This window comes from Trichechus manatus, unplaced genomic scaffold (assembly GCF_000243295.1).
Source record: "Trichechus manatus latirostris isolate Lorelei unplaced genomic scaffold, TriManLat1.0 scaffold00097, whole genome shotgun sequence".
NCBI lineage: Eukaryota > Metazoa > Chordata > Mammalia > Sirenia > Trichechidae > Trichechus > Trichechus manatus.
Genome location: NW_004444033.1, coordinates 8,022,260 through 8,045,647, shown reverse-complemented (window position 1 = coordinate 8,045,647; position 23,388 = coordinate 8,022,260). Strand labels below are relative to the sequence as shown.

Genomic DNA, 23,388 nt, shown 5'->3' with positions numbered 1-23,388 from the left:
GCTTGGTACCTGTTATCCCTTCTTTTCCTCCAATTTCTCCCATTTGTAATGGAAATATCTACTTTGTGCCTGTTCCACCATCGTACTTTGGAAACAGAGAACTTGTAATCTAGATCTCACAGGTTCACAGATGAAGAAGAGTTTTGCCCCACGATGGAATATACCTCAAGTTTCACACATATTTGATTTAAATGATTGAGAAAATCAGATTTTGGACTTGGAGTTGATTTATGACTTTTAGGATAATGTGATGAGGTAAATGTGTTTTGCATGTGAGAAGGACATGAATTTTGGGGGCCCAAACAGTGGAACCTTACGGATTAAACCCTAAAAATATGCGTTGTAATTCCTAACCTCTCTGCCTGTGGTTATAATCCTATTTGGGAATGGGTTTTATCTTTGTTATGTTAATGAGGCAGGACTAGTGTAGGGTGTGTCTTTATTCAACCTCTTTTGAAATACAAAAGATTAAACAAGCAAGTGAGCTAGCACAGACACAGGAAGAGAGATGTCAAACCACATGAAAATCACCCAGGAGCAAAAAGCTCAAAGACACAAGGACCTTCCCAGAGAGAAAAAGCCTTCCCCCAGAGCCAGTGCCCTAAATTCAAACTTGTAGCCTCCTAAACTGTGAGAAAATAATTTTATGTTTATTAAAGCCACCCACTTATAGTATTTTTGTTATAGTAGCACTAGATAATTAAGACAATAACCCATTCTTGTGGAGCAATAGTTAAGCACTCAACTGCTAATCAAAAAGTCAGTGGTTAGAACCCACCAGCTGCTCCACAGGAGAAAGATGTGGCAGTCAGCTTCCTTAAGGATTTACAGCCTTGGAAACCCTATTGGGCAGTTCTACTCTGTCCTATAGGGTCTTTGAGTCAGAATTAACTTGATTGCAATGGGTTTGGTTTTTCTGTTTGTTTGTTTGTTTTTTTTACCTCATTCTCCTTTTCCTAATATCACAGAACATGTCCCTGTGCTTTTACTTCTGGTAACCACACATCTAAGCTATGGAACTACTACCGTGATGTAAATATGAGACAGTAAAGGAGAATCTTTGAAAAAATTTATGGGCAGTTAGATTAATAATGAAGATGAAAGAAAGAATGACTGGGCAATGGTCTTTAAGTCACAGCTGATGAGTATGATTACTTCATACCTAATGAGTCTTCAAAAATAAATAGTGAGTTGTGTAGGTAAGTCACTGCAAAATGTTCTGTGTGCTTCTAATACATCAAAGACAGTAAAAGTGTTTCTACCCATCCCTCATGGAGAGAGCCAAGAGCTCTAGAAAAAATTAATCACTCCTTTCTCTCAACTCCTCTAGCCATTTTATGCATACTATTTACTTGTTAGCATTAACTTCCTGATATTGTTCTCACATATATACGTATATATTATATTCTCATATATATGAATTACTAGCGCATATATATGTATGTGTCTACGTGTGTGTGTGTATATATATATATATATATATATATGCTTTACTTTTATAACTGGATCTTAAGGCTGTATCTTTTATTTCTTTGTACCTCACTTCCATTCCTCCAATGCCTAGCATAACGTCTTACACTTAGCTGGCCTTCAACAAATCTTCCTTAATTGACTACATTTACCATGATTAGTATCCCTTCTGTCAGAGAAGGAAATGCTATTGATCTAATTTATTTTTATACAACCACATAATTTATTTCCTAAGTATTTTCTTCTGCAGATTAAAACTGTTTACTAACCACACCCGTGTATCAAATATTCTGTGCATCAAAATAATGCTGATTAGCCCATACTATTTAGAGGCATCCTTTTTCCCTTTAAATAATGCCAGAAGCTGCATTTGCCCTATTCCAAATCTCAAATGCTCCTGCCATATTTCAAAAGGCATCAAAAACAAGAATTAACAGTAACAATGGCAGCCACAGAAGACTGGTGTTCTCCTGGACTGTGACTGGCCTGAAGCATGCTATCTTTAGGCAAGAAGAGTCTGACCTCATCTCTTTTGCTTTAAGCTCCCACTTGAATGGTGGCAGGTCTATAAATCCTGTGGCCATAGTAATACTTTTAGCTGCTTGGCAACAGATGCTGGGAAATGATAGAAGAAACAGATTATCAAGTCTTTAAATTTTTGTTATCTTACAAGGATCCTGTGAATGCACACCACAAGCTCACAGGCTATAAACGCTTCAGATCGTCCTCCATAAAACAAATTTTTCCTGAGAAGCTCAAATCACCTTACCCTGAAGTTCTCCACTCCGACTGTAGAGCTCCCTTCTCTGTTCTCGCAAATAGGCACTCATACTGATGGCATGGGAGGATGACTCAAATCTGCAATGAAACATAGGGTAAAAAAAAAAATGATTAGGTGCTGTTATGGATTGAACTGTGCCCCCACAAAATGTGTGTCAACTTGGCTAGGCTATGATTCCCAGTATTGTGCAGTTGTCCTCCATTTTGTGATCTGATATATTTATCCTATGTGTTGTAAATCCTAACCTCTACCATGTTAATGTGGCAGAATTAGAGGCAGTTGTCAATGAGACAGGACACAATCTAGAGGGTTAGGTTACATCTTGAGTCATTCTCTTTTGAGATATAAGAGAGAGAAGTGGGCAGACAGGAGGGGGGCCTCATGTCACCAAGAAAGAAGAGTCGGGAGTAAGTGCATCCTTTGGACTCGGGATCCCTGTGTAAGAAGCTCCTAGACCAAGGGAAGATTGATGACAAGGACCTTCCCCCAGAGCTGACAAAGAGAGAAAGCCTTCCCCTGGAGCTGGCACTCTGAATTTGGACTTCTAGCCTCCTAAACGTGAGTCACTTTTTCTTTGTTAAAGCCATCCACTTATGGTATTTCTATTACAGCAGTACTAGATGACTAAGACAAGTGGCAACCAAATAGATGGTGTCCAGCTATGTACTCCAGAAGTATTCCCCTCCCATCTGTGTGATGCTCCCTGTTGTTCCACGGTCAAGACATTCTGGCTAGAGCATTGCAGGGCAGGGACAGCTGCCACAGATCTAGATTTAAGGATGATATTCCCAGCTAACACGCCTCTACAACACGACTTGGATCTTGTACTTATTCTCTGTGTCAACTGGTACAACTCTGATCGGCCCCAACTTTGTTTTACCTCCAGATTTCCATCATTCTTTCCTACACACACACAAGAGCATACTATAAAGTCATTTGAATGTGGCTTCTATCCAGCTCAAAAGTCAACCAGTAACCATCAGCTGCCACCACAGAAATACTGGCTCCTTAGAGCAGACTCGCCTCCCCAGTTGGAGGACAAGGACCAAGGGCACGCTAGAAATGCTGTTGAACAACTACACTAAAGCAGCAAGGCAGCTATGTCCTCAAAATGTCCTCAAAAACAACACAGTTCTGCAATGGCTGGCAGTTTTTGACCTGTAGCCTACCATATAAAATACTCCCCAAAATACCATGCTACAAATTGTTTGGTTATAGCTACCCAGAAACTGTTTTCAAGGTCAGAAATACAGGTGATAGGCTCATTATAAAGAATGGGTCTCTTCTACTACTATAGAAACTCATGAAAACGTTTACACACAAAAAGAAACAATTTTTGATGGTTACGAGGGAGGGGAGGAGTGGGGATGGAAAATCCCTAAACAGACAACAGGTAACTGGTAACTTTGGTGAAGGATAAGACAGTACACAATACTGGGGAAGCCAGCACAACGTGTCCAAGGAAAGGTCACAGAAGCTCCACAGACACATCCAAACTCCCTTAGGGACCGAATTGCTGGGCTGAGGGCTGTGGGGACCACGGTCTCAGAACACCTAGCTCAACTGGCATAACATAGTTTATAAAGAAAACATTCTACATTCTACTTTGGTGAGTAGCATCAGGTGTCTTAAAAGCTTGTAAGAGGTCATCTAAGATACTCCACTAGTCTCACCCCGTCTGGAGCAAAGCGGAATGAAGAAAACCAAAGACACAAGGGAAAGATTAGTCCAAATGACTGATGGACCACAAGTTCTACAGCCTCCATCAGACTGAGTCAAGTACAGCTAGATAGTGCCTGGCTACCACCACCAACTGCTCTGAAAGGGATTACAAGAGAGGGTCCCGGACAGAGTTGGAGAAAAATGTAGAACAAAATTCTAACTCACAAAAAGAAAAAAAAATACCAGACTTACTGGTCTGACAGAGACTGGAAAAACCCCGAGAGTATGGCCCCCAGACACCCTTTTAGTTCAGTAACCTCACTTCTGAGGTTCACCCTTTAGCCAAAGATTAGACAGGCCCGTAAAATAAAATGAGACTAAATGGGCACACCAGCCCAGGGGCAAGGACTACAAGGCAGGAGGGGACAGGAAAGCTGGTAATGGGGAACCTAAGGTCGAGAAGGGGAGAATGTTGACATGCCATGGGGTTGGTAACCAATGTCACAAAATAATATGTGTACTAATTGTTTAATGAGAAGCTAGTTTGTTCTGTAAACTTTCATCTAAAGTACAATAATAAAAAGAAAAGGAAAAAAAATGAGTCTCTAAAAGCTGAAACAATGAATACCAAAAAGGAAAACAAGGAAAAGTGAAGAGAAACTTGCAAACAGGAAGGGGGAGAGAGAAAAAAAAAAGCAGGTAAAATTAAGACTGTACCAAACAGAAAATCCTTTGGTGTGCTAAGAAATTCCATTTCAAACCTGAGATTTCCAAATGTAGGCTAACAGGTTTACAGAGGAGAAATCCTTCTAGAATTACTGTCACCAAGGGGTAAACAGCAACATTATGAAAAAGCAACAGTGACAATGGGATAGACTTCCGCCATGAGGAAGGAGTGCTGTCAGCTCCTTAATTACGCCTTCTTTATCCATTCCTTGGCAAGGAACATGAATACCAAGATGAATGTCAGTCTAGGGGAAACACCTGGGTTACTTGATCCTGTCCTTGCACCCTGCCAAGAACTGAGAGGACACTAAAAGCCAGAAGGAAGACGAAGTGTGCAGTACTTCAAAAGTGCCACCTGCCAGTCAAATGCAGAAAAGAAGCCACTGACCTCCAAAAAGCATGCTGGCAGCTATTGATCAGAGATGGCAAGGGAAAAAAATAAATGCTGGAGCAAAGAATAGAGAGACTCACATGGTACAATAAGAGAGAACTTAAACACACTTAATTAACCTTAGCTAGGGGCAATTAGAGAAGGGTAATAAAGTCCTTCACAGATGTGATACAAACAGATTACAGCTTGCCAAAATCTTAATCTTTTATGACCTGATGTATTTTTGCTACTCAAGAATCCCTTTTATGTTTGCAGTAAGTCACAGATTGATATGATTTTACAGTAAAAGAGGCATTCAAGACTATTCCATCTCACTTCCTTATTTTATAGCCAAAGGCACTGAGGGCCACCAAAACAAGAGACTTACCCTGGCTCACAAGGCCTGTTAGAGTAGAACCAAGACTAGAAACAGGTGCATCTGTAATAACGGCCTCATTCGGTGTGGCTGATGTGCTTTTATTACCTACTAGCCAATCATAATAAATGTGTAACAATTATTTAAGTTAATTTGTTTATTTTCAACAATTCATACCTTCCCGATACCACAACTTCAGAAGGATAAGTTAAAGGTTAGAAAATGGATGTGTGGTCTGAGGTTTAAAGTTAGGGGTGAGGGTTGAGTGCTTGAAATCTAAAATTCTTTAAATCTGTTCTCCATAACACATCTAGACACAGAATGGTAGGTTCAACTAGAAAAGAAAAGGCCTGGTTATGTGGCATCTGTCACCTCCATCAGTCACCTCTTCCTTCTACTGTGTTTCTTCCTTGCTGGCACAGCCCCAATTGTATATGGGATTTATGCTTCCTTGCTCCCTCTTTACTCAGCCATGTGCTCAGGAAAAATGGCTCCTTCCCCAGATCCAGCCCTAGAACCAGAGCCGAACACTGACTTGTTTAAGACAATCTCCGCGGTTCCCTTCCCCCCCAGTGAGCATAAGACCCAATCCTAGAACCTGAGGGGAACTTGCAGAGGAGCTTGCTCACTGACACAAACCTCTTTTTCATTAATAAAAGAAGATACTTAGGAAAAATCACACCTTGTTTCCCTGGCATCACCATCTTTACTGGACCAGCACCGATACAAACGTCACTACCACGTTGAGGATGACAAGGCAGAAATGGAAAAGGGCTGTCTTTAACTGTATTGTAGTGTTGAATTAAGGAACTCTCCTATGTGCAAGACAATAACTTTTCTATGGTTTAAGCTATGTGATGTTACTTGCAGCCTAAAGTATTTTAACGGATAGTGTATCTAACCTCTGAATAAAACCTAAGAAAAAGAAACACATTCAATAATTCATTGAAGGCAGGATGCAAACTAAATCTCTCTGCAAGATGGCAAGATAAATGAACTGCTGAAACCTTCCTTAATGATTAAAAACTCTGTGAATCCACAATAAAAACAAATCTCAAGAGTGAATCAGTAAAAGGTACCAGAGCTTCAGCTATTCAAAACAAATGAATTCAAAATACTGGGATGATACTTTTATACTCACTTTACACGCTTAGATTTATATTTATATTTTATTCCTTAAATACCTATTAACCCCTCAAAAGAGCACATAGGTCTGGAATTAGACTGCCAAAATTTAAATCCTACTTCTACTACTTGCTAGCTAAGTGATCTTACATAAGGTACTTAAACTCCTTTGTGTCTCAATTGTTTATGTGTAATAGAAGACTGACCTAAAAGCAAACACCTATAAGGTAGTAAGCAGTAAATGAGATAATCCATGACAATGGCTTAGCACCTTGGCTAGCAGTTAGTAAGAATTCAGTGTTAGCTATCACTGCTCCAGCTAAAATTTGGTACAATCTGATTAAATTATGCCTAAACGAGATTTTTTTGAGAAACTTACCTAGCACAGTGCTTGGCACATACCAAAAGCACTGAATCGATGGTAGCTGCTGCTGTTGTTGTTATTAATGCTAATATTAATAGTACTAACTCTTAGCTGTAGAGTCATACACTTTGGGCACATGGCCTGGTGGGATTAACTAAGATAGTAATTAGATAAAAAGAATTTCAAGATTGTTCCTTTATTAAAATATAACCACATATAACTCCATGCTGCTTACATCGGGAGATCTGCATAAAGTTATTAATAAGGGTTGCTACTTGGCACCTGGGGCTTTTTCAAAGGCTGAAATATTTCATTTCCTTTTATTTCATATACAATTCCCCAAAAACAACCAGGGAGCTTCATTTCTCATCATTTCATGTAAGACTCCCAGAAACAAATTCCAGAACTTTTTGTCAGAAGTTTTAGGTAGTCCAGTAACCATACTCCAAAAGATTCACTTCCCTTTGCAGAAAACAACAGTACACAAGGGTCAATACTTCACTTCCCATAAATAACTTCAAACCAACTTCTACCGGAGAAGGTAACTGCTGTCAGTAAAATACAAAGTCATCCTATTTGGGATCTAAGACTCTTTCACACCAGCCATCTTAGAAGCAGGTCCGGTACTTACTTAAAAAGAGAATTTTTTGGCCTTTGAGGTTTCTTCTTGGCAAAAAAAGCCGCAAACTCGCGTCCAGTGCTGGCATAACTTAGTGGAGCTGATGGTTCAGAGGCCGTACGAGTATTTTTCATGTCCAAGTACTCAGTCAATAGCATCTGTAAATCAAATAAACAGTTTAATACCCACAATTATAATGTGCAGGTAAGAAAAACACATTTAAAACCATGAAAATCTGATTCTAAAACTTCATCCTCGACATCCAGAAATAATATATATTAACTTGGCCATTCGTCTTTCTGGTTGAAGGTCAGAGGAAAAGATTCATTATTGTTGCTGCCTGTTCTAGGAACAGGCTATGGTGGGCATTTGAAAATGGGGGTAAAAGGAGAGATTTTACTGAGTGTATACTATGTGCTAGGCACTGTGCTAAGTTAAAATATTGTCACTTAATCACAATTTACTCCTCATTATTCCAAATTACAGTAGCATCAGCAGCAATGCCATGATATTTTCTGAGTGCTCTCTCTGCTCTGGGCATGCTAATCCATTTAGATGTATTATCTCATTTGAAGCACAAAATTTTCTCTGGTAGGTTATTAGATTATACATAAGAAAATGGGAGCTTAGAGAAGTTCAAGAGTTGCAAAAGTGAACCTTGGTGGACTGATGCGGAGTCCACGCTCTTACCCCTTACTCTAACACCGCACAGTGGATCACCACTCTAACCAACCTGCCAACAAGAGGTATCGTAGGTCAGAGGAAGCTGAGCAGTCTCGATTGACAGAGTACTTCTAGGGTCACTACTCATCTTGATAGTTTCAAAGCAAGAAAAGCAACTACTTTTTTGGTCTACAATTACTAGTGGGTCCTGCTTGTAAAATCAATCCATTCTAGAGCCACTCTAGGGCCAAAGCTGGAATCATCTGTTCTACTATTTCTATAGCCAGTATTCTAAAAAGTTAAGCATTATTTGAAAGAAAATGGCAGATCCAAACAGAAATTAACACAGCTCCTAAGAATATCTAACCTGAGACTAAAGTACATCAACTCATTTCTATAATCACTCACCATATTAAAAATTTCAAGATATCCAAGTACAGAGAGGCAAGCAATTCTACCCATGACTGAAGTAAAAGCTTTTCAGAGACTCAGAGTCCCATATAATCATTCATTCCTGCATGCATGTGTACGCACGCACACACGCATTCAATGAAGGTTTGAGGACCATATTTAGCAGCAGCATCAAAAATCGATTTCATGAGGCACCCTGCGAACATGGCACTGCCCCAAGTAAAGTTCAAAGCAATTCTGTCTCTAGTATAAGCACAAACACAATTGAGAACTTATCAAATACCAGAAATTTTAGAAACATGATCTTACTTGACCCTCATATCAAATCTATGAGGTAAAAGTTACTATCTACATTACAGAGTTGAAGAAAACAGAAGCAGTGATTTTAAGAAACTAGCCTAATTAGAGAATAACAGGCCAGGATTCAATGCCACTGTAGTTGATTCCAAAGCCTGGGCCCTTTACCATGACATTCTACAGCGACTAAGAGCATACAAACTGCCAATAAGAATGGGCCTATGGATGGCACTAAACAGAGCTGATTTATTTCACCTTCTGTACAATAAAGACTGCACAGGGAAAGTATAAAACATGTTAACAGATTGGTCAATGTTTTTTTTATTTATTTACGAGACCACTAGAGTATTATTCAACATGTTGATGAAGAAACATTGAAAAATCCAATCTCTGTTAATGCAGCATCCAAGCGGCCCACTAATCAGCAAGAATATCGAGTTGGGTCTCTACTTTCATAACAACTCAACCGAGGGACTCAATTATATTGTAGACTTGGCACTACTGCTAGTAACATTATTTTATGCAATCTGTGGTCAAAAGAAGGCTAGTAAACCAGAACGGAATTTCAAATTGATGTAATGTAAAAAGACATCTACAAATCCACTGGGTCACTCGGGTGTTGGTTTAAATACCAACGTGACAGAGATGTGTCTTTATCAAAGCATGAAGACACACTAAACCAAAAAATTATTTTGAGGTAGCTATTGTCCTGGAATTCAATGACTGGCCTTGTATAATAAAATAAACCTTTTTTGAGCACCCACAAGAATGAAAAGAATGTACTTTTAGAGGCGTCCTCAAGGATGACCTAACCAACTCAAGGGCGTAGGCCATAATGTTATGACCTCCAAATTTCAATCACAGGAATGTTGCCATAGGATAGCCCAGCTCATTTGACAGCAATCTGTTTTTCGGTGCTGATGCAAGTCTGTGGCAAACTGCAGGGTCACATGATGATACAGTCATCATGGTTAAGACACAAGCTGGTTATATGAACTCACAATATTTTCATATATTAACACTCGTTAAATAATGCTTCCTTTATTCTAATAATTTCCATTAAAAAGAATCCTACACAGGATTCTTAATTAATGATTGTATTTACTATGCCTCCCTTCTGAATAAATCAACTCGTGTTTGGATTGTAGCCTTAACACATAAATCATACATTTTATTTCTATGAGTCCCACAATCTATCACTTTGATTCCTGAAAATAACAACAACAGCAAGATCGAAACAATGTTGTTCTTGTTGTTGTTAGGTGGCATCGAGTCGGTTCCAACTCATAGCGACCCCATGTACAACAGACCGAAACACTGCCTGGTCCTGCGCCATCCTCACAATCCTTGCTATGCTTGAGCCCACTGTTGCAGCCACTGTGTCAATCCATCTCATAAAAACAATATAACAATATTTTAAAAATTAGGACTGTGACTTAAAATTGCTCAATGCTATCAGGTTTTCCCCTAAGTTCGCTGGCAAATGGAATGTTAACAACAAAGAGAAAACAGAAAAGGCTGAGTTAGTTTTTCAAGATAGCAGTCTAATTTCCCCCCATTGTACAAAGACTGCAACATTCTGCAGTAAGAAAAGCAAAAGAAAAACAAACACAGTAATTCTGAAAATGGAATGGCTGTCTGGTTAATTACACTCATTATCAATGGTAATTGTACAGTTAAAACCACCAGTAGGATGGTCATGTGAATAATTTCTTACTTTTGTATTTGGAGTAAAATAAACCAACCAAAAAATTCCAAGAGTATCAAACACCTGATCGGTAAAGCTGAGCTCAAAGCGCTCATGTTTAGCTTTTCTCCCCCCCCTCCTTTGACCTAACAAAAGAGTAATTCTTAAGAACAACCAACAGTTTTAGTAGCTTCCAAAAGAATATTTTTATTTATTGTAAATTAAACATATTTATTTAACACATAAAATATGCAAAGTATTGTGTTCAGTATAAAAACAGGACACAAAAATGAATCCTATCCTAAACGTGCTCATTGAGTAATGGGCACATGGATGTACAAGGGAGAAAGTGGTACCCTAGGAAGCATCAGGACAAAGCAACTGCTATAAGCATTTAGAGGAGGACAAGATTGCTCCTAACTCAGACAACAAGAAAAGGTTTCAAGATAATAGCACTATACTCCCAAAACCCATTACCATCAAGTCAATTCAGACTCACAGCAACCCTACAAGACAGAGTAGATCTGTCCCATAGGGCTTCCAAGGCTGTAAATCTTTACGGGAGCAGACTGCCACATCTTTCTCGTGTGGAGTGGCTGGTGGGTTCGAACTCTTAACCACTGTACCACCAGGGCTCCAAAAAAGAAATAGTGCTGGGAAAACAGAAGGACATAAGTAAGCACCAAGGTTTTTGTTTGTTTGTTTGCTTTTTTAATGTTTGAGTTTATGTTATTTTTTTCTGCTTCTAACTAGCTCTTCCATCTATCAAGGGTGGGGAGCAAGATCTATAAAGTGAACCAAAGTAGAACTTAACTGATTTTAACAAACGACATGTGCTCCACTCAGATGTTAGCAAATCACAGTCCACATGCATGGAGAAGGCGACCCCATGCGAGAGGAAACCAAGGTGCGTTCTTCAGCTTTGAGGTCTTCTTCTCCAGGAGGTGTTATCTTGACTTTCTTCTTTTGAAAAGTTCTTTCTGCAGTGGTCTTGTTATCTCACTTACCCTTGGTCTTCTGATGACAACTAGCTGCCTCTAGCTTCACGATCCATGTAAACTTGTAACATCCGCTGGTGGTAGGCTACAACTTTCTTATCCTCTTTTCTCTCTGGAGGTCAACATGACACCAGGAGGCTGACACCCAAATTGAGACTATCAGGTAACCAGTGAACATATCTCCAAAAGATGCTAGTTTTCTTTCTGGTTTTCACATCCCTACCACAGTTATTTTACATCAATGCCAGACATTAATAATTCATTTTCTCAGTGAAAAAATAGCACATATAAGAAAATTGTAATAAATGCTTCTGATTGACCTAGTTCATATTTCAACAATATACGTATACATACATAGCTAGATGCATAAATTTGCTCACATTTGTATATGCATACACATATATAGAGACCACGAACATGAGAGAGCATACAGCGTGAATATACCATGATTCCTGCCTTCTGGGAGGTTACTGTCTATCTTAACAGTCAACCAAGACCTCTCACCCTCATTAAAACCCCAAAAGCAGTTTGTATCTCTCAAAGATTTTATCTTATAGTGCTTTGGTTTATCACCTGCCTCTTTGTTCAGGCCATGCCTTTTCTTTGTGTCTCTGTCAGCACCTAACACAGTGCCTTGGACAAAGTAGGACCTCTCTAGTGTTGTTATTAGGTGCCATCGAGTCGGTCCCAAATCATAGCAACCCTACGTACAAAAGAATGAAACACTGCCTGGTCCTGTGCCATCCTCACAATCATGGCTATGTTTGAGCCCTTGCTGCAGTTACTATGTCAAAGCATCTCGCTGGGGGTTTTCCTCTTTCAATGACCCTCTACTTTACCAAGCACGATGTCCTTCTCCAGGGACTGGTCCCTCCTGATAACATGTCCAAAGTACGTGAGATGAAGTCTCTCCATTCTAGCTTCTAAGGAATGTTCTGGCTATACTTCTTCCACAACAGATTTGTTAGTTCTTCTGGCAGTCCATGGTATATTCAATATTCTGTGTCAACACCATAATTCAAATCAATTCTTCTCCAGTATTCCTTATTCATTGTCCAGGTTTTGCATGTATATGAGGCGACTGAAAACACCACGGCTTGGGTCAGGTGCATGCCAGTCCTCAAAGTGACATCTTTGCTTTTAAATACTTCAAAGAGGTCTTCTGCAGCAGATTTTCGCAATGCAATACGTCATTTGATTTCTTGACTGCTGATTCCATGGGCACTGACTATGGAATCAAGTGAAATGAAATGCTTGACAACTTCATTATTTTCTCCAATTATCATGATGTTGTTTTCTGATCCAGTTGCAGAGATTTTTGTTCTCTTCCTGGTGAGCTGTGTAATCCATACTGAAGGCTGTAGTCTTTGATCTTCATCAGTAAGTGCTTCAAGTTATCTTCCCTATGAGCAAGCAAGGTTGTGTCATCTGCATGTCGCAGGTTATTGATGAGACATCCTCCAATTCTGATGCTGAGTTCTTCTTCATATAGTCCGGCTTCTCAGATTATTTGTTCAGCATACAGACTGAATAAATATAGTGAAAGGATACGACCCTTACGGACACCTTTCCTGATTTTAAACCATGCACTATACCCCTGTTCTGTTTGAATGGCTGCCTGTTGGTCTATGTATAAGTTCCTTATGAGCACAATTAAGTGTTCTGGAATTCCCATTCTTTGCAATGTTATCCATAACTTGTTATGATCCACCCAGTCGAACGACTTTGCATAGTCAATAAAACACAGGTATAACATCTTCCTAGTATTCTCTGCTTTCAGCCAAGATCCATCAGAGATCAGCAATGATATCCTTCTTTCCATGTCCTCTTCTGAATCTGCTTGAATTTCTGACAGTTCCCTGTCGATGTACTGCAGCAACCACTTTTGAATGATCCTCAGCAAAACTTTACTTGTGTGTGATATTAATAATACTGTTTGATAATTTCTGCATTCTGTAGGATCACCTATCTTTGGAATGGGTGCAAATATGTATCTCTTCCAGTCAACTGGCCAGGTAGCTCCCTTCCAAATTCCTTGGCAGAAACGAGTGAGCACCTCCAGCGCTGCATATGTTTGTTAAAACGTTTCAACTGGTATTCTGTCAATTCCTGGAGTCTTGTTTTTCACCAAAGACTTCAGTGCAGCTTAGACTTCTTCCTTCAATGCCATCAGTCCTTGATCATATGCTACCTCCTGAAATGGCTGAACATCGACAAATTCTTTTTGGTACAAACTCTGTACACTCCTTCTATCGTCTTTTAGTGCTTTCTGTGTCATTCAGTATTTTGCCCATAGAATCCTTCAATATTGCAACTCGAGGCTTGGATTTTTTCTTCAGTTCTTTCAGTTTGAGAAATGCTGAGTGTGTTCTTTCCTTTTGGTTTTCTAACTCCAGGTCTTTGCACATGTCATTATAATACTTTACTTTGTCTTCTCAAGCTATCTTTTGAAATCTTTTGTTCAGCTCTTTCTCTTCATTTCTTCCATTTGCTTTAGCTACTATATCTTCAAGAACAACTTTCAGAGTCTCGTCTGACATCCATTTTGGTCTCTTCTTTCTTTCCTGTCTTTTTAATGTCCTCTTGCTTTCTTCATGTATGATCTCCTTGATGTCATCTCACAACTCGTCTGGTTTTCAGTCATTTGTGTTCACTGTGTCAAATCTATTCTTCAGATGGTCTTTAAATTCAGGTGGGATATATTCAAGGTCATACTTTGACTCTCATGGACTTGTTTTCATTTTCTTCATCTTGAATGTGCATATAAGCAACTGATGGTTTTCTTCTGACTGATGATCTTGAACTTCTCCATCATCTCTTTCCACAGATGTAGTTGATTTGATTCCTGTGTATTGCATCCAGTGATGTCCATGTGTATAGTCAGTTTATGTTGTTGAAAAAATGTATTTGCAATGAGTAAGTCGTTGGTCCTGCAAAATTCTATCATGCAATCTCCCATGTCATTTCTAACACCAAGGCCAAATTTTGCAACTACTGTGCCTTCTATGTTGTTTCCAACTTTTGCATTCCAATCACCACTAATTATCAATGCATGTTTGATCAATTTCAGACTGCTGAAGTTGGTAAAAAAAAAAAAAAAACAAACTTCAATTTCTCCGTCTTTGGCACTAGTTGTTCGTCTGTAAATCTGAATAACAGTCGCATTAACTGGTCCTCCTTGAAGGCGTATGGATATTGTCCTATCACTGACAGCACTGTACTTCAGGATAGATCTTGAAATGTTCTTTTTGACAATGAATGTGATGTCATTCCTCTTCATTTTGTCATTCCTGGCATAGCAGGCTATATGACTGTCCAATTCAAAATGGCCAACACCAGTCCATTTCAGCTCACTAATGCTTAGGATATTGATCTATATGCATTCCATTTCATTTTTTATGACTTCCAATTTTCCTAGATTCATGCTTCATACATTTCACATTTTGATTATTAATGGATGTTTGTCGCTGTTTCTTCTTATTTTGAGTCATGCCACATTAGCAAATGAAGGTCTCAAACGCTTGACTCCATCCACATCATTAAGGTCGACTCTACTTTGAGAAGGCAGCTTTTCCCCAGTTGTATTTTGAGTGTCTTCCAGCCTGAGGGGCTCATCTCCCGGCACTATACCAGACAATGTTCTGCTGTTGTTCATAAGGTTTCCACTGGTCAATTTTTTCAGAAGTAGACTGCCAAGTCCTTCTTCCTAGTCTACCTTTGTCTAGAAGCTCCACTGAAACCCGTCCACTGTGGGTGACCCTGCTGGTATTTGAAGTAACAGAGGCATAGCTTCCAGCATCAGAGCAACATGCAAGCCACCACAGTACGACAAACTGACAGAAGTTCCCTAGTTACCTAAATTGAAAGTAAGATGCTCTAAAGGGCAGCTACTTATTGCTGTTTCACAGTCACGGATGAGGTCCTCTGAGTATAACTACAACACCCACTTCAGGCTTTTTGCGGTACATTAATTTACTCACATCACAGGAATACTATTTATTAAATTTCTGCCCCAATGAGGTAAGTACTACCCAATGACCTGCAAGAGTTAATACATCTTGGAAAAGACCCAAATTACTCTCTGGAAATAGCCTATTCAATTAAAGTGGCTGCGACCCAGAATCTTCAATTAGCAGTTCAGTTACTAAAGACCCTTCATATTAGTTATCTGTAATATGTGAACACTGATATACCTATAAAACACAATGCTTGCTTATAGTTTATTCAAAATAGAATCTTTAGGGGTAACAAACGCAGATTCAGACTCAATTAACATTTATTATACACCTAGTTCGTGCCAGGAACTGTGGCAAATACCCTCCCATTAGGATTTGAGGGAAACAGTGTGAAGATCGGTCAATAGCGGTGTTTCGAGGCTCTTGTCTATTTAACAAGAACCAAGCGACTATTTTTTTGGTAAGCTTTGAAGATACGAAGATAGAGTCATTCCTTTATTTAGGAAGCCCATAAAGAAGCTCTCACAACTGAATTCATATAAGGCTCTTTATGATCTAGATTCGGGCTGTCCAATCACATCTTACACTCCTCAGAATGAAATACATATACTGAAAGTTCAGTATGGGTACTCGCTGTTCTGAATATCTGTGTATGATCACTACCTGGAATGAATTTTCCACTTGCCTAAATCCTAGCTGTCCTTCAAGGAACAGTTCAGCTCCTATCACATATATAAAACTTCTCTGACCAATCTATCTAAAGTCATCCTTTAAATCCCTTCAGGACCCACGGATTATTAACTTAAGAATTACTGCCGCATATTATTTACCTTTCCTCTATATACCTCTTAACCTGCAGTGTGGCCTGATGAGAAGGCACGACTATGTCTAATACTTCCTTGTATTACCACAAAATATAACCCAATTCATGTCACCTGAAATACCCTACTAAAACCCTTTAATGCCTAAAGAAGCAACTTAATATCACTCATTTCTAGACTTTGTCAGTTCTTACGTCACAAGAAAGACTTTGTCTACAACTTAAAGCAAAATTCTTCTATGTGAAGATGATGAAACACATATGCCCTTTGAGCAAGACACCAAACAGATGAAAAATACCTATTGACAGCTTGGTTAAACAAAACGTAATCCGATTTCATGTTTTGTTGCCACAAAAAAAAAAATGTCCAGATGTATTAACAGGTCTGCAACTATTTTATACTATTTCTACTGAAATACTATATGCTAATTGAAAGCATTGGGCTGAACTATTTCATTTATCTACTACACTTGAGGTTAGTCTATAAATTGAAAAGTAAATCAATTTAACCACATTGCTAGTTTAAGTAAGCTTGCAGTAAATATAGAAACTCTAGGGTTCAAAAATGGAGTACTTCATCAATATTTCAGGCATCAAATTTAATTCTTTAAGACCAGTTTTCCTGTTTATTTTTTTCCAAATACTTCTTTGTTTTATGTTGATCTTTATATGCTTATAAAATTTTCAAATAGTTACCACCAATGACCGCCCTGACAGGGAACACAACAGAGAGTTCCTGACGGAGGAGGAGAAAAGTGGGGTGCAGAACTCAAATTCTAGTAAAAAGACCAGACTTGATGGTCTGAGACTGGAGGAACCCCAAAAGACATGCCCCCAGAATCTCTGTTAACCTGGGACTAAGACCATTCCCGAAGTCAATTCTTCAGACAAAGAATAGACTGGACTGTAAGATATGAAATAATACTTGTGAAGAGTGCGCTTCTTAGTTCAAGTAGATACACAAGACTAAATGGGCAATTCCTGTCCAGAGGCGAGATGAGAAGGCAGAAAGGGACAGGAGCTGGTTGAATGGACACGAGAAATCCAGGGTGGAAAGGAGGAATGTGCTGTCACATTACAGAGATGGCAACTAGGGTCACATAACAATGTGTGTACAAATGTTTGTAGAAGGAACTAACTTGGGCTGTAAACTTTCACCTAAAGTACAATTTTTAAAAAAAATTCAAACAGTACAGAAATATACAAAGATTCCAGTATTCTTTAATAGCACTATTATATGCAATATATCATATTGATTTGCCTTTGTTAATACTTTGTTATTTTTCTCCTGTCAGCCTTCTAAATAGTAATAAGCACGGTGTTCTGCACATATAGAAGTACCTTAGAAAGCATTATACGCATCCAACAAACAGAGAATCCAATTCTATTAGTAAGCAAAAAGAATTGCCCGATAGGCAGTATACGGTCCTTTCGCATTCATTTCTCCATACATCACAACCCCACCTCGAACTGTCAATTATGCTACACATGCCTGGTCCAGTACATTCAACTCTCCTCCCTAGCCACACCTACCCTTAACCCCATGACCCAAGGGCAATGGTGGAACAGATGAAATGTCTAAGAGTTTAGAAAATAGTTGTACACCTGAAACATTTCTCCCCAATTTCTACGTCTTTTCATTTTCATTCTTAAAAAGAGTACCATACCCAGTCAAAAGATGCAATAAAATGAAATGCAGTAGGATGTTTCACCTGGCTCCACATGATATGAGAGTGAATGTTTGTAAACATGACTTCAGAATATCAGAGGGGGGAAAAGAGCCTCACTCTTGTAGTTATGAACACTGCCACAACTCCACCTAATTATCCTTGGCTCTACTCTACCACTTAGTAACAAACTCACCCCATAAAGCAAGCCACAGGAAAGAAAAAGACAGCATGCTATTAAATACCAACCATGTTAACGCAGAAGCAATACAGTACAATTCATGTACCTCATGTTCTCTGCTAATTGCTTAAGACATCCTGCTATGAAGAAGACAGCAACAGTAGCCAGGCCCTGGTCTTCTTTAAATGCCAGCTCTTAATAACAAACTCCAGAAAGGTCTTAATTGCATTTACCAGGAGCTCATGAACTTTAAAAGTTGTTAATCAGATTTCCATGTAAATGGAATGACGATTAAAGGTTAAGTACAGGTTTCTGAAATTTGAGAAGTTGAGAATATATTGCCCTTCACAGGGGGAAAAAAACTATCAGCCTTGACAGGAACTAAACATCTTAATTAAACATGCAGAAGTACCATGCTTATTTTTACATGACGTTCTATTTTCAAATGTCAAAGTTAATCATGTACTTGACTGCAAATGTGCAATATTCACCCAGCCAGAGGAGAGACGCCTTAGTATTCTTTTCTGAGAGGACATCTGCAGGTCTCCAAAAAATGTCTCTGGTGTCACCTCAGACTTGCTCCCTGCCAGTGCTACACGAAAACCCAACAAGCCCAGGGAAAGGCCCTCTGCAGAGAGATCTTAATCGCTCTCCATCTGAGGAGTAATCTGAAGCCACACATTCTCAATCAATCCTGCTTCATATTTATGTGGCTAAGGAGAAACACCAGGCATTTCCTCCATAAATTTGCTGCACCTGTGTCCCTGGAGTGACATGTTGACAAATGAACATGACATCTCTTCAAACTCCAAGAAGAATTTATGATTCTTTGAAAGAATATATTTGATCAATTATAGTGTCATCACAGTTGAGAACCAAACCGTGTTTTTGGAGTGCACTTCACAAAATGTGAGCGAGCTGGTATTCGGCAACGGGATGAATGACAGAGCCCAAACCCCAGAGTCAGGTCCTCATTCCGGTGCTAACACTCACTGTCTGAGTCTCCAGCCTAAGAGGAGCTGGGTGTAACAACTGCGGAGTGCAGTAATGAGGAGATGAACAGCTATGTAGTGCTCTACACAAAACAACTGCAGATCTCAAAATCAGAAAATATTTGTAGGCACAACATTCAGCCAGTAAAAATAATGATTCTGTAAGCTAGGTACACACTGAAGAAAAAAAAATTCCTTCTGCAGCCCCACTGTTTTTCTACTTTCATCACTCATTGTACTTCTAATTCTCCATTCTGTTATTCCTTCTAGAAGTATGAGAAAAAATATCAGTGTTTGCTCAATGAAAAGTACCTACAGCACACTTTAAAAGAAAAAAATGGATCTTAGCGTCACCACTAGAGCTACAGCTATTACTGCTGTTGGAATTACTTCTAGTAATTGGACTGTATGAGTAAATGTGGTCACAGAACAAACCAAAGCTCATCAGTTTTAAAGAAATACAGAAGTGAAAAATTAATACAATATAATGGTTAAAGTGAAAAAACAAAAAGAGTATAGGGAAGGAAAGAATTTTTAAATCGTTCTTTTTAGAAACTGCCTCTGCTCCATTATGAGGTCCTCTCAGCAGAGTCTAGGGTTGATGCTCAAGGACTGGTAGGATAACGGGTGCCAACTTTAAATGAGAAGGGCTGCCTCTTCTGGGAACAGCATCTGATTCAATCCAGCAAGTACCGGTGAGGCTTCTGATAGACCATCTGATGGAGAAAATGACCTCACTTTCAATACACTGAGCTCCAAGCTGTAGAAAGGCGGTTTGGGCTGAGCTACCACACCTACTTTTCTTGCTAGTGCCCCTCTGTCACCAACAGCATACAGGAAGGCAGTCAATCAGGAGTTACAAGACTAGTCTGTGAGACAGAATTTCTCTGTAGAAAAGTGTTTTATTCTTTTTTGTATCCCTAAAGAACCCTGCACTGAGTCTTACTGTGTGGGTGTTCAAACAATATCAACTGAATAAATGTTTTTATGCAGATGAAACCCAAGAACCTGGCCTCATTAGTATCCTGCTCTCCCAAAGTAGGTTTACCCAACAAGTTAATCAGGGCAGGGCTTCAATAAAGACAGAACACAAAGTTCTAGGTACTGGTCCATACAAACAACCTCTTATGAACCACAACCACCACAATGTCCACAACAGGCCTCTAATTAGACTGACCTCCCCAGTGTCTCATGAAATCAAATCAGCTCATTCCAACATCTGTGCCTTTATTCATGGTAAGTCTTCTAATTTCCTCTCTGCTATATAAAATTCAATCATCTTTCAAGGCCCAACACAGATTACCAACTTTTCACTAATGTTTCTGTTCATTCAACAGGCACTTATTGAATCCAAGGCACTGTCTGAGGTATTGTACATACAAAAATGAGTAAGAAAGTTTATACCCTGAAGGAGTGCTCTGGGTCCCTTTCAACTGGAGCATTTAGTTTCTCTATTACCCTACACAAATACTCCTGCAAATAAAACGTTCCTTGAGTATTACAAGCATCACGCCAAAAGTATTTATTCAAAAGTACCACCAGAGCAACAGATTCCAGCCACTGACTTGCTTCTTGTCTCTGCTGTCCAGCTTCTCTGGCCTGTTTCTGAAATTTCATTTATTAATTTAAACATTAATTTAAATAGGATGTAATAAGTGCCTTCTATGTGCTAGGCACTAACCTAAGCATCTTCATTTGTCACATAGGTGCTATCTAGAGTGACCTTCTTCTCCAAATCACCTCTCATGTCCTTCATCTGGGGCGTTCCACACTTGTAGAGGTTGCAGTCCAATAGAAAGCTCTGCAAAAGTGGGAAGGCACATACACATTCAAGTTCAAGGTGATTCTTTGCACCACCCAGAGCAGCCTGTGGAGCTTGCTTCAAGATGTCTCCTCAACTTTCCTGAACATTCAACATTGATTAGCTAACACAGAACCTGGTTTGCTTTTATTATTCCATCTACCAGAGGAGCTCCATCTGAAGTTCTTCTCCCTCCTGAGCATGTTTGATTATATGATCACATGAATGTGAATGTATGATGGCTGACTCCATAAAGGCAGAGCTAATCATACCAGGCACTGATATACTTTCATGCAGCTGTGAAGATATAATAGCTAGTGACTATTTTGTTGGCCTTGGTACAGCTATTTTTTCTTTTGGATTCATGAAACCAAAACCCAAACATTTCCTAACCACATGCTGATCCCCTCTAGAATCTGGTGACCTATATGAATATAGTTTTTCTAGGATTCAGTCACAAAAATTTGCTGCCAGAAATTGGGGTTGTTAATGACAATGTATAGGCTAGGATACAGCTGCTTTCCTTTCTTTTGCATTTACTTTCAACTGATAAAAAATGTTGTTGTTGTTAGGTGCCATCAAGTCAGTTCCAACTCATAGCGACATTATGTACAACAGAATAAAACACTGCCTTGGTCCTGGGCCATCCTCACAATCCTTGCTATGTTTGAGCCCACATTGCAGCCACTGTGTCAATCCATCTTGTTGAGGGTCTTCCTCTTTTTCACTGACCCTCTGCTTTACCAAGCATGATATCCTTCTCCAAAGACTAGTCCCTCCTGATAACATGTCCAAAGTACATGAGACAAAGTCTCGCCATCCTCGGTTCTAAGGAGCATTTAAAAATGTACTTATCTTTAAATAATAGCTATGGATAATGGCAACACACTTCTGAAGTGATTATAGAATACAGCATAGCAACCAGACATTCTGGTTTAGCCCAACGTGGAAGAAAATAGACTGCTCACCAAATTTATTTCTTATAACGTATATTCTCAGAGGATGAACCTGTTGTAATCAATAATTCTCAGATTGATAAATAATGTAAGAGGACTTCCGGAAACATGGCGCTCTAGGCAGAAGCACCATGCCGTCCCTCCACAGCAAAGATCCGAAAAACTAATCCAAACAGCGAAAACAGCAATCCTGAAACCCTAAACATCAAATGAAGAGATAAAGAACTCAGCCAAGCACCAAATGGAATAAGAAACTGACAGAGAACAGAGAGCGAGGAGACATACATGGAGATGTCCCCTATCAGCTAATGCAGCACAGATCTGCCATCTTGGACTCCTATCAGAGACCAGCAAATGGGGGATACGAGAAAGCAGCTTCACGGAGCTTACCACAGAAGACAGAACAACCAGTAACTGGCGATATACGCTTTCACACACACCACCCTTCTTCACCCCCACTCGGCCTCCTCCGCTTCCTGCTGCCACAGTCTCTTGGCCGGGAAGCACTGACTGCTTGGATTCCACCCGCCCACAATGGCCGACTCCCTGAGTGCCATTTGTTGGCTGCTGGCATTGCTTTTTTCCACTTCTTTTGATTTCTTCCTTACCTCTCACCACCTCCCTCACCTTTTGCTCAAATACCTGGCTCCGTGTGCCATCTTTGCTTCTTCCTGAGAAGCTGTGGAGCTCCATTCAAGTGTGAAACTGCTTCCTGGTCTGTGCTGCCACGCTGGTGGGATCCCAGGGCTTTTGTTTGTTTTCAATTGTTTCTTTGTTTTCTTTTTCTTTTCTTGAGTTGGGAGCCTGTTCTGGCCGGGCAGTGCTGCACAGCTTGCGACCTACCCCCTCAGCTTGCGCAGACACGCAGAGGGATCCCTGAGAGCATTTCTTCTTTTCTCGTGGCTTTTTTTTTTTTTTCCTGTTTTTCTGGGGAAGTTTTCTTGTTTTTTTTTTTTTTTTATTTGTTTTGTTTTCTTTTCCCTCTTTTTCCCCTTTTGTCTTTCTTCATTACTCAGTTTCCCATCTCTCTATACCTTCCTTCTCTTCCTGTCCCCTGGATACCTGGCAATGAATACCTCTACGCCTCCTAGCCAGGCTGTACTTCAATACCTGGGAACAATGTCCCCAGACCTCGTAGCTGCACCGGTGGGAACCCTGGGAGCTTTGCTGTTCTTTCTTCTAATTTTTATTTATTCATTCTTTTCTTTTCTTCTTCCTCCCCTTTCTGTTTTTCTCCATTACATAGTCTCTCATCACTCCAACAGCAAGCCCCCCTAGCACTCTTTTTCCTTTGTTTGTATGTTTTTGGCTTCTGTTCCCCTCTCCTCTCTCTCATACCCATCTTAGCTCCACGCATCACAATCTCCCCCCTCCATCCTGCTTACCTGCACCATGCGCTTAACATCACACCACGAAGCAACAGAGACACGGCCTACCAGAACCTGCCCCACACTGATTACCAACCT

The 23,388-nt window shown here is 39.7% G+C and overlaps 1 protein-coding gene across 5 annotated transcripts in view; it reads right to left on the bottom strand.

The window, feature by feature from the left end:
* The window catches only part of EXOC4 (exocyst complex component 4), an 830,578-nt gene that overhangs the window by 627,540 nt on the left and 179,650 nt on the right, over nucleotides 1-23,388 (bottom strand). For all 5 annotated transcript variants that reach the window (XM_004382687.2, XM_023737127.1, XM_023737128.1 and 2 more), the window contains exons 8-9: nucleotides 7,506-7,651; nucleotides 2,240-2,328 (exon numbers count right to left, since the gene is read on the bottom strand). In XM_004382687.2, the coding sequence (XP_004382744.1) occupies nucleotides 2,240-2,328; nucleotides 7,506-7,651 (235 nt within the window). The remainder of the gene's footprint in view (nucleotides 1-2,239; nucleotides 2,329-7,505; nucleotides 7,652-23,388) is intronic.